Here is a 13,014-nt window from a genome sequence, read left to right on the forward strand (position 1 = left end):
GTACAGGACCTGAAATTTTGGGGGTAGGACCAGTCAATTAGATTGACTCCAATATGCAACTGGTACTTAATTTATCGACCCCAAAAGGATGAAAGGCAAAGTCAACCTTGGCATTATAATAATAATAATAATAATAATAAAAATATTCTGCCCAATACCACAGATTTGCTCGTCAGTTGTTTGACCGTAACCAGTTGAGCATGTCCCTTAATGGTTGACGATATGTGCATCTCTGATCATGAGCAGAAGTAGTGGAGGAGCATCATTGCCATGTGTTGAGAGGGATTTTTTGGGGTTTGAATAATTCACCTCTGGAAACATAGGTGTTTCGTTCAACATCCTTAAACAACCCTTATTCAGGGACCTTTTGAGGGGGATGGGTTACTCGACCAGAAGAAAATTCTAACTGGGCCCCACCTGCAAGGTCATGCGCTGTTTATCTTGATATGAGATCACCATGTCGTGCACATATGGTTGTGATGCATGTGCCTAGTGTACCCTTATCAGATGGGTAGTCATGATGGGTATACTGGGCTTCGTATATTCTACTCCAGTGTCACTTTGATGGCATGCACTGCTCTCTCACTCAATGATAATAATAATGATAATAATAATGATAATAATGATGATGATCACAATAATAATAATTACTTAAATCTTCTGATAAATACTTTTGGTAATTTCCCATGTCAGAAATGCTGAAATGAGAAAATAAAGTTTCACAACAATTAAAAACAATCAGTAACATTTTAATAAAATGTATAATTTACAAAAAAATTTAAATTGATATAAAAAAATCTTCCTAGTGTTACCTTCTACGAGATATTTATTTTCAATGAATTATCTCTGAAAGTTTTATTTGGTGTGAAATTTTTGTAAAGTGTGTTTGTAGCTAATTTCAAAGGTTGAACAACTAGTTGATTGTTCACACAATGAAGAATATCAAAAGATTTTAGTAAAGCAATTGCTCCTCTGGCATCAAACTCTATTTTGGTTCCAGTTACAGAGAAAAGCCATTTTTCAATTTCTTGCTCCAGCGTTTTATTGGATTTCCCATCTGAAAGAATCACAAGGTGAAAAATAGTTTTTTTTTTAATAATATATATATATATATATATATATTAAGACAGAATTCATACACTACTACTACTACTGCTGCTGCTGCTACTACTACAATTACTGCTGCGGCTGAAGCTACTACCACCACCACCACTGCTACTACTAATGCTGCTGAAGCTACCACCACCATCACTACTACTACTACTACTACTGCTGCTGCAGCTACTATTACTACTACAACTACCACCACCACTACTACTGCTGCTGCTGCTACTACTACTACTACTACTACTACTACTACTACTACTACAACAACATCATCATCATCTACTTTTCCATGTTCACAGGGGTTGAACAGAATTTATTTGAGATAGATTTTCTACAGCTAGATGCCCTTCATGTCACCAATCCTTATCTGTTTCCAAGGAAAGTAATTATTTCCCCCATGACCAAATATGTATTTTTCAGAATATTAGAAATGAACGAAACTGCTAATATGACAGTGGCACTCAATTACAGCTATCATGTGATGTCAAGACAAGGAAATACACACAGACACACACACATGACAGGTTTCTTTCAGTTTCCATCTACCAGATCCACTCACAAGGTGCCATGTAGTAAGACTGAACCTGAAACCACGTGGTTGAGAAGCAACCACGTGGTTTCAAGTCACTGTTCAAATATAAGAACAAATTGTTCTCTTCAGATAGAGGAAGGCTGATTAAGTATTTGTAGCTGATGACATTACACATCATTAGCACATTTTTTATGATCTAATGATGTTATTCACAGCTCAATATGTTCTTGCACATGTCAGCTAGGAGAATAATTTTCTCTTGAGACTACTTCTGCAGTGAAAGGTCTCCCCATGTCCAAGTATATTCAAACATGTTAAATATAACTTTACACAAATAAATGTTATCCAACACTGCTTCATACAACTTTAGCCACTTAATTCAAACTTGACTTTTAAAATAATCAGTATGTGTTTATGCTGCTTCACTTTATTCCCCATAATTTGATAGTTCAACAAACAGAGATTGATGAAATACCATAAATCCTCGAGTATAATCCGCATTTTTTTCCCAAAATTTAATGGTCAAAATCCCTAGTGCATACTATATACGAGGTTAAAACTGAAAATTATTTTCTAAGCAATGTCTGAGTCTCTATTTGCTGTCTGGCAATGTTTATTCAGATGCATTTTGTGATGTCAGGCGCGAAAATACCTTAAGCTAAGCCTAAAAGCAATGAAGTCATAAAAGAATCATCCATAACTTGCAGTAAGCAACATTTATTAAAATAAAAGTATTCAGAACACAGAATAACATGTAACAAAAACAATTTGCAAATATATTTACATTCCCATATAACAGTTAAGAACATCACAATTATTGTATTACACATGTGCGGAAGTGTTTGTTCGACTAGGTGCTGCTGGCTTAATTACGCACGACTCAAGTTACAGAAGGGGTGCGTATTATACACAAGGTTTAGGTTTTTCAGAAGTACAGCTCCCTAAAAATCCCCTGCGTATTATACTGAAGGGCGGACTATACTCGAAGATTTACGGTAGATATGAGACTCAAAAAGAAAACTAAGCTCGACATGTTCAATAAAAAAGCCTTGAAGGCAAGTGCTCCAGCATGACCACAGCTTAACAACTCAATCCAGTAAAAAGAGCAAAGAGAAAAACAAATATTCTTACCCAATTCCAAATTTGATGTTTCTTTTCTCTGTTTAGCATGGAGAAATGTGTAGATCAGCATTGCTTCCTTGAAACTCTCGTCTTCAGCTCTGTCAACCAGAAGCGTCAGCAGACTGCGATTATTGGCCAAGTTCTTATAATAGAGCATTTGCGACAATTTGACCAGATAAGAATTTTTCCTGTTCTTGTACACCGTCCATATTCTTATGGCTATCAAACACAATATCAAAGCAGTCACAAACGACCACTGAAAGTTCAACTCCACTAACGTGGTGAGGGTTTTGGCAACCACACCAGTGATAGCAATACTGATCGAAGCAGTGATAATGCCTTTATCTAAATGATTCAACTTGATTCTGCAGTCAGGAAGCAGCATTTCAAGAGCATCTGTTGGCATATCTTTAAAGCCTTTTAATACAAGTTTGGTTTCTCCTTTCCGACGTAACGCCACAATCAATCTCCTGTAGTAGTCGGGATGCGGAATGGAAGACTTAGGAAATATTTCCCACATTCTGTTGTACCAATTCTTTTTCGGTACCACGGTGTTTAGGCCAAGCGCCCAAAAATGTAATATTTCATACTTACGAGGATCGACTTGAATCTATAACAGAAGAAAAAGAAATGAAAAAAAACTGTATGTGACTTTAAAATAAAATGTCAATATTGCTATGAAGCTACAAATGTCACGTTTATAGAAATTCAGGAATAAAACAAGCCAATGAAGGAGATTTTATGTGGCTGCTTGACATGGTAGAAAATGCAGTCAAGGCGGCGAGCTGGCAGAAACATTAGCACGCCAGGCGAAATGCTAAGTAGTATTTCGTCAGCTGTTATGTTCTGAGTTCAAATTCCGCCGAGGTCGACTTTGGCTTTCATCCTTTCGGGGTCGATAAATTAAGCACCAGTTACGCACTGGAGTTGATGTAATCGACTTAATCCCTTTGTCTGTCTTTGTTTGACCCCTCTATGTTTAGCCCCTTGTGGGCAATAAAAAAATAAAATGCTTAGCGGTATTTCGTCTGCTGCTATGTTCTGAGTTTAAATTCCGCCGAGGTCAACTTTGCCTTTCATCCTTTCGGGGGTCGATAAATTAAGTACCAGTTACGCACTGGAGTTGAGTAATCGACTTAATCCCTTTGTCTGTCCTTGTTTGTCCCCTTGTGAGCAATAAAGAAATAAGAAAATGCAGTCAAATTTCCTCAAATTACAGCCTACCTTCTTAGAAAAAGAAGGACACATCGGACTCTGCAGTTCACTGCCTGAAAAAATTAGGTGGACATGGCTGGAATGCTTTTAATCATAGGTCTATTCAGAGATGACCTGGGCTAAATAATAACAACAACAATCAACAAACATAAAATCAAGAATTATTTCTGTGCAGCAATTTAATATCAGAGCAAAAAAATGTAATTATACAATAACTAGAAATATGAAGTAAAATCTTAATTGGATAAACAATGTTTTATCTTTTTGTACTTCCATATATGGAAAACACTTAAGTATGGACAGCAATGAAATGAAACATTTACTCCTCCTCCTCCTTCACCCTCCTCTTCTTCCTCCTCTTCCTACCCCATACCCCTCCTCTTCTGCCTCATTTTCTTCTTCCTCCTCTTTTTCTTCCTCCTCCCCCTCTTCTTCCTTCTCCTCCACATCATTGTTTTAACATCAATTTTTTCCCCATGCTTCCATGGTTTGGGTAGAGTTTGTTGAGGCAAATTTTCTTGGGCCTGATGCCCTTCTTGTTGCCAACCCTCACATGTTTTGAAATGAGGTAATATTTCACCATGGACAGATATGTTTTCATGGCAGATTGGAAACAGTGCTTCTTCAATGATGCTAGTTGAGAAGTTGGCGCTGTGGTTTTTTTTAGGATTAACTGAAACAAGCTCTTTACAAAGGTAATTTCATTACTTGGCAGCTGCAAGTATTTTCTATATCATAAACCATTGGATTTCACTAATATTGTTGATATATATTCAATTACAATTACTCAGTAAATAAAAATAGATTTTAAAATTCTGCTGCAGCTACACTGCCCTTGCTGCAATTATGAAATTGTGAAAAGTAGGCTTACTCTTTTTTTTTTTTACTCTTTTACTTGTTTCAGTCATTTGACTGTGGCCATGCTGGAGCACCACCTTTAGTTGAGCAAATCAACTCCAGGACTTATTCTATAGGTCTCTTTTGCCGAACCACTAAGTTACGGGGACGTAAACACACCAGCATTGGTTGTCAAGCAATATTGGGGGGACAAACACAGACACACAAACATATACACACACACACACACACACACATATATATATATATATATATATATATATATACGATGGGCTTCTTTCAGTTTCTGTCTACCAAATCCACTCACAAGGCTTTGGTCGACCCAAGGCTATAGTAGAAGACACTTGCTCAAGGAGCCACGCAGTGGGACTGAATCTGGAACCATGTGGTTGGTAAGCAAGCTACTTACCACACAGCCACTCCTATACTTCTCAACTCAATGAACAAGAATTTTTTTTTGTCACACGTGAATGTCTAGAACCTTCACTGGTGTCAAGCCAATTTTAGTCCTAGAAATTATCTCCCCGTATCTATGGCAGGAGCATCAAGAAGACAAATATAATATTGTATTTAAATTTGGAGAAGTGCAATAAGCCGAAGAACAAGGAACAGGGCAGCAGAAAAAAACCTCAGACTACCAACTACTGAAAAGTTGATTAAACCAGTGGAGGAAACAGGAGGAAGAATTCTTTAAAAAATGAATAAACAGAAGTATAGTTGCTGTACAGTACCAGCAAAAACGGCCATTCTACTCTTTACTCTTTTACTCTTTTACTTGTTTCAGTCATTTGACTGCGGCCATGCTGGAGCACCACCTTTAGTCGAGCAAATCGACCCCGGGACTTATTCTTTGTAAGCCCAGTACTTATTCTATCGGTCTCTTTTGCCAAATCGCTAAGTTACGGGGACATAAACACACCAGCATCGGTTGTCAAGCAATGCTAGGGGGACAAACACCGACACACAAACACATACACACACACATATATATATATATATACATATATACGACAGGCTTCTTTCAGTTTCCGTCTACCAAATCCACTCACAAGGCATTGGTCGGCCCGGGGCTATAGCAGAAGACACTTGCCCAAGATGCCACGCAGTGGGACTGAATCCGGAACCATGTGGTTGGTTAGCAAGCTACTTACCACACAGCCACTCCTGCGCCTAAGAAGAAAACTTTAAACAATGGATATTAGGTCAAAGAAACGAAATATGTGAAGATTATGAAGGGATCTTTTTGGAAGCCAAAAGGTTAGCAAACACAGTAGTCAATGATTTCAAAGTGACTGCTTGTTGGTGTTTTCATTTCATGAAATGAAATGGCTTAAGTTTTTGAACAAGAACAAAGTTACTCAGAAAATGCCTGCAGATAAGGAAGAGAAAAGAGCAAATATTAGTTTTCTATGGATTTATTTTTAAGGACAGACACACAAACACATACACACACACACACATATATATATACAACAGGCTTCTTTCAGTTTCCGTCTACCAAATCCACTCACAAGGCATTGGTCAACCCAAGGCTATAGCAGAAGACACTTGCCCAACATGCCACACAGTGGGACTGAACCTGGAACCATGTGGTTGGTTAGCAAGCTACTTACCACACAGCCACTCCTACGCCTATGTATTTAATATATTTACTTCCCAACTGCATGGCCTATTTACAAATGTAAATGAACATCAACAAAACTGTATTTCAATTGATATTAATGTCACTTACGCAGTAAACTTTATCACTAATTAAGTTGCCATCAGGAAGGATGTAATTATATATGTCAGAACAGTAATGAAAAAGAAACATTAAATCATTGATAGAAATATAACCATCTATATATTTCTATACTACCCACAAGGGGCTAAACACGGAGGGGACAAACAAGGACAGACAAAGGGATTAAGTCGATTACAATGACCCAAGTGCATAACTGGTACTTAATTTATTGACCCCGAAAGGATGAAAGGCAAAGTCGACCTCGGCAGAATTTGAACTCAGAATGTAAAAACAAATGAAATACCTATTTCTTTACTACCCACAAGGGGCTAAACACAGAGAGGATAAACAAGGACAGACACACGGATTAAGTTGATTATATCAACCCCAGTGCGCAACTGGTACTTAATTTTTCGACCCCGAAAGGATGAAAGGCAAAGTCGACCTTGGCAGAATTTGAACTCAGAACATAACAGCAGACGAAATATCTATTTCTTTACTACCCACAAGGGGCTAAACACAGAGAGGATAAACAAGGACAGACACACGGATTAAGTCGATTACATCGACCCCAGTGCATAACTGGTGCTTAATTTATCGACCCTGAAAGGATGAAAGGCAAAGTCGACCTCGGCAGAATTTGAACTCAGAACATAGCGGCAGACGAAATACGGCTAAGCATTTCACTCGGCGTGCTAACGTTTATGCCAACTCACCGCCCCTTCTTGTTTCTGTCACTTCTAACAGCACAAACACATGCTTCCTAGTAAAATGATACTACTCTTCATTTTTCTATTAACCTTCTGCAAACTGGCATCATCTGTATGTGACATGCCAGGCTTATACAGCTTGCACAAACAGAGATCTTGACAGTATTTATGATTTGGGACATAACAACCTCCCCTCCTTTAACATCAACAACATAATTGCTACTTGTAGTAACGAGACATCATTAGCATCGTTTTAGATGGGTAAGGTGGAAGTTACTGAGGTGGATTTTCTACAGCTGGATGCTCTTTCTGTTGCCAACCCTTATCAGTTTCCGAGCAAGTTTTGTAGAATATTGGAAATTTTGGAATATTTGGAATATTTCGGAAATTTTGAAATATTTGGAAATTTTGGAAATATTGGAATATTTTGTAGAATATTGGAAATGATGTTCATTTACAACAGTTACATAATGTCAAGACAAAAAGCCACAAATATACTTATACACACACACACACATACACACACACATTAATGACCTGCAGTATTTTGTTAAGCAACCATAATATACTATAAAGTATATTAAACCTTTTATAAGTCATACCATGTTCTACTGTGTTAACAGTGGGCTTTACATCACATATTAAGGTTATTTCTACAGATATCAGAGCTGGCTATAATTTCTATAGAATATCTGTAGAGATAACCTTAACAAGCGATATATATATATATATATATATCACGTGATCATTTGACCGACCAGACCATCAGATGTTGCAACACATCGCTGGTCACAATCGTTTCACATTGTTTTAGCCTTCAAAGATGCCACCCCGCTGGCTAAGCGAGCAGGCCAACAGAAGAAAGAGTGAAAGTTGTGGTGAAAGAGTACAGCAGGGATCACTCCCCCCTCCCCTGCTGGAGCCTCGTGGAGCTTTTAGGTGTTTTTGCTCAATAAACACTCACAACGCCCGGTCTGGGAATCGAAACAGCAATCCTATGATCTCGATTCCACTGCCCTAACCACTGGGCCATTGCACCTCCATATATATGAACATATGTATATATACATATATATATATAAATATAAATGTGTATATATATATATATATATGTATACATATACATACATACATATACATATAAATGGGTATATATATATGTATACATATACATACATATACATACATACATATACATACATACATATACATACATACATATACATACATACATATACATACATATACATACATACATATACATACATACATATACATACATACATATATATATATATATATAAACACACACACACACACACACACACACATGTGATGAACTTTGTTAAGTGTCTGTCAACCAATTCTACTCATAAAGCATTAGTTGCATTGGGACTGTAGCAGAAATGTAGAAAGCAGTTACCCATAATAACCACACAGCCATGCCTGCATCCATGCAGTTTTATAAATTTCACCTACACATAAACGACACACAAATAAAACCTTCAAGTTGGCAACAAATACTCACATAATACAAGATTGGAGAAAGCTACATCTCAAAGATGAAGTTTTCTTTCCCAGATTTAGAAACGTTTCAACTCTGATCGATTTGTGATCCCCCATAAATATTTCTTTACTACCCACAAGGGGCTAAACACAGAGAGGACAAACAAGGACAGACAAACGGATTAAATCGATTACATCGACCCCAGTGCGTAACTGGTACTTAATTTATCGACCCCGAAAGGATGAAAGGCAAAGTCGACCCCGGCGGAATTTGAACCCAGAACGTAACGGCAGACGAAATACGGCTACGCATTTCACCTGGCGTGCTAACGTTTCTGCCAGCTCGCCCATAAAGTGCAAACCAACATTAAGTACTGCTCATATATCTGGCACAATGCTTTGGCTTACGCCGCCTCTTCCACACACACATTGACACAAAGATCCAAGATCACGTCTTTAAATCCACACAGCTAATTGACAAAGACTTGCTCACCAACATGCGACAGCCCCTGGCTTACTGACGCGCAGCTGCTTCTCTTTAGCTCTTCTATTGCTATGAGAACATCCTCTGTCCTGCTGAATAAACTGTCTCATCTTCTAGATTTATAATTCTTTCATTGCAAGTGTTTTTCCTGCAGGCATCAACCAAGAAAAATTCAAAATGAGCATCACAGACATCAATCTCACCAATCAGGGAAGTCTTACGAAGGTCATGAACAGAAACACAAATCACTGTATTTATTCGTGTATAATGTGCAGATTTTTAAATCTAAATATTAGGGATGTGTATTATACATAAGAAATAAAATAAAAATAAATGCGCCCTTTTAAAACCTAGCCAGGCTCATGGGCCCGGTTTCCTGGTTTCTGTGGCGAACGTGTTCCCCAGCTGGACAGGACGCCAGTCCATCGCAGCATTACTCATTTTTGTCAGCTGAGTGAACTGGAGCAACGTGAAATGAAGTGTTTTGCTCAAGAACACAATGCGTCGCCTGGTCCACAAATCGAAACCACAATCTTATGATCAGGATGCTGACACCCTAACCACTAAGCCACGAGCCTCCACATTATACATGAGAACTAAATTTTTATTCATTCTTCTCCAGCACACATTTTTATAGATGGAGGAAGAAGCACGGAGAGTGTGATGGCTAGAATAAAAATAGGATGGAGGAAATTCTGAGAGCTGTTATGTTATAATTATTACACCCATTATTATAGGTGAACTATCACTATCTATGTCAGTGGTTTTCAACCAGGGTTCCGCGGAACCTTAGGGTTCCGCCAGTACAGTCCAGGGGTTCCGCAAGAAGTTACAAAACTGCTAAAATCGGCAGTAATTTTTAATTCTCCTGTGCAGATATGTGTGCATAAGACTATTAAATTATTGCACAGGGGTTCCTCAAGCCAGTGGAATGTTTCCTTGGGGTTCCGCTCCAGCAAAAAGTTTGAAAAGCACTGATCTATGTTATAATGGAAAGTGCTTGATAATCTAGGTATTTAAACAAAGGTATCATATTGTTTACATTCTGCATTATGACTTATTTCTTTCCATACTAGTTGACTATTCACAACTGATTTTACACTACACTAGCACTATGACCTGGCAACGCCGGGTCATAGTGCTAGTGCACACATATACAGCTGCGTGCGTGCGCACATACACGCGAGAACTGACCAAATCTCCGACCAATCACATACAGCTAGCTGGCATTCAATTGGCGTATCAAGTTTCGGGCATTTTGATTGGGTTTTGGATAGAAAATTCACAAAAAAGTCACTTCTATTGATTTTTTAATGGCTTTGCGGGGCGACTGCGGAAATGTAAAGATGTGCACGACCACCTTTGGGCAGTTTTGAATGACCATAGAAAGTGTGAGCTCTCTAAAAATTGTGGATTTGTATAAAGGACACACACACAGACATTTTGCCATTTATATATATAGAGATATTTTTTACAGCCTACACCTAAAAATATCGAAATTCCTTATTGTTTTTAGGATAAAGTTTTATAATATAATTTTAATAAACCGAACTAAAACTTTCCTTTTTCTATACATTATAACACTAAAGAATTAACGTGTATAATACATGAGATTTTAATTCTGAGATTTTATGGGACATAATTAATGGTGCACATTATATACGAATAAATATAGATTACATACGAATAAATATGGTAATTGTAAAAACAAGTAAGCTCATATGAAATGAGCATAGGGAATATAAACCAGGTAAGCACACACAAGTTAACCAGAGGGAATAAAGGCAGGTAAGCACACACAAAATAACTACAATGACCAGAGGGGATAAAATAGGATAATCACACACAAGATGACCAGAATGACCAAAGGACTGAAAATAGGGAAGAAGAATAAAATTGGTAAGCACACACAAGATGACTAGGATGACCAGGGGACACACACAAGGTCACCAGAATGACCAGAAGGAATAAAAGCCAGTAAGCACACACAAGGTAGCCAGCTGGGTTAAGAACAGGTAAGCACACATAAAAGGACCAAATTGACCATAGGGAATAAAGCATGTAAGCACACACAAGATGGCCAGAATGATCAGAGGGGGACAAAATAGGTAAGGAACCACAGGTTGAACAGAATGACTACAGGGAATAAAATAGGTAAGGACACCCAAGATGACCAGAATGATCAGAGGGAATAAAATAGGTGAGGATCTACAAGGTGAACAGAATGACAAGGGGGAATAAAATAAGCAAGGACATCCAAGATGACCAGAATGATCAAAAGGAATACAATAGGTAAGGATCCACAAAGTGACCAGAATGATCTGAGGAGAATAAAAAAAAAAGGTAAGGACCCACAAAATGATGAGAATGACTAAAAAGGATAAAAGCAGGTAGCACACACAAAAGGACCAGATTGACCAGAGGGATCAAGGGGGATAAAAGCAGGTAAGCATATACAAGATGACCAAGAGGAATAAAATCATGTAAAAGCACAAAATATAAGCAGAAGAAATATTAGCTGAAAAGCTTTTTAAAAGATTATGATGACAGAAATATTTTAATTAGCATTTTCGATAAATATTACAAATTATCATATTATTATATTAATCATAATCTAGACATTTTAGAAGTTTTATATTAAGGATCTCAATAGCAGAAAGCATAGAAATACAATTAGCCTTATTTACCCTTAATCCTCCTTTAATTGGACTTTCCATTAGGGATTTTTCCACCAATTTATCTGAAAGTTTGTGGAAGTTGGCTTTCTTCAGGAGGGTGTCCAAATGTTGAATAACTAGTTCTTCTTTGTCAATTCTTTCTTCCTCACTTAAATTCCTTGTTTGAATTGTGTCTTTGTCGGGATTAATAGGATCAAAAAGTCTCTGCAACAAATAAAATAAAACAAAGATATTAAAAGCAAAGTATATTTTAATAAAGTTAATTGCTAAAAGTTGAAGAGACTAAAAGTAGACAACATAAGAAGGAATAAGTTCAGTAAAGGTTTAACCTAATAACACCAAAAACCATCAATATTTATAAATCTTGTTGTGTTTAGGAATGGTCATTTTGCCAGTTTAGCCAATAAAAACACACGCACTATATATTTGGTGTTACTTTGCTTCAGTGTTATTTATTTTTTACATTAATCTTAATCTTATTTCGGCCAGAGTTCTTTTGTCACACTCCTGTGACCTCGTCAGTGGTCCTTTGCTTTCTTCTTTCTTATTTGTGTCTCTCCTTACTAACAGCTGACTGTTAGTGACCTCGTCAGTGGTCCTTTGCTTTCTTCTTTCTTATTTGTGTGTCTCTCCTTACTAACAGCTGACTGAGAGACACAAATAAGAAAGAAGAAAGCAAAGGACCACTGACGAGGTCACAGGAGTGTGACGAAAGAACTCTGGCCAAAATAAGATTAAGATTAATGTAAAAAATGAATAACGCTGAAACAAAGTAACACCAAATATATAGTGCGTGTGTTTTTATTGCCTAAACTGGCAAAATGACCATTCCAAAATACCATATCTGTTTCAACACACGATTTCACATCAAAAATCTTGCAAAACAAATACATAAATTTATAAATCTTTTTTTGGCATATTTAAGGGTAAGGTGTTAGTCTGATGCACACAAAATTAAACATTTTTTTACATATGTGGTTTTGTGATTAAGAAATTCACTGTGCAACCATTGCAAGTTCAATTCCATTGTGTGGCACCTTCAGCAAATATCTTCTACTTTAGTCACAGATTAAACAATG

At 37.3% G+C, this 13,014-nt stretch overlaps 1 protein-coding gene across 2 annotated transcripts in view; it reads right to left on the reverse strand.

The window, feature by feature from the left end:
* Positions 1 to 733: 733 nt before the first annotated feature.
* Positions 734 to 13,014, reverse strand: part of LOC115221477 (transmembrane protein 143) — a 32,174-nt gene continuing 19,893 nt past the window's right edge. For both annotated transcript variants that reach the window (XM_029791668.2, XM_036510908.1), the window contains 3 exons: positions 11,945 to 12,139; positions 2,771 to 3,371; positions 734 to 1,057 (listed from right to left, as the gene is read on the reverse strand). In XM_029791668.2, the coding sequence (XP_029647528.1) occupies positions 816 to 1,057; positions 2,771 to 3,371; positions 11,945 to 12,139 (1,038 nt within the window). In that variant the 3' untranslated portion in view covers positions 734 to 815. The remainder of the gene's footprint in view (positions 1,058 to 2,770; positions 3,372 to 11,944; positions 12,140 to 13,014) is intronic.

Source organism: Octopus sinensis, linkage group LG18 (genome assembly GCF_006345805.1).
Source record: "Octopus sinensis linkage group LG18, ASM634580v1, whole genome shotgun sequence".
Classification (NCBI taxonomy): domain Eukaryota; kingdom Metazoa; phylum Mollusca; class Cephalopoda; order Octopoda; family Octopodidae; genus Octopus; species Octopus sinensis.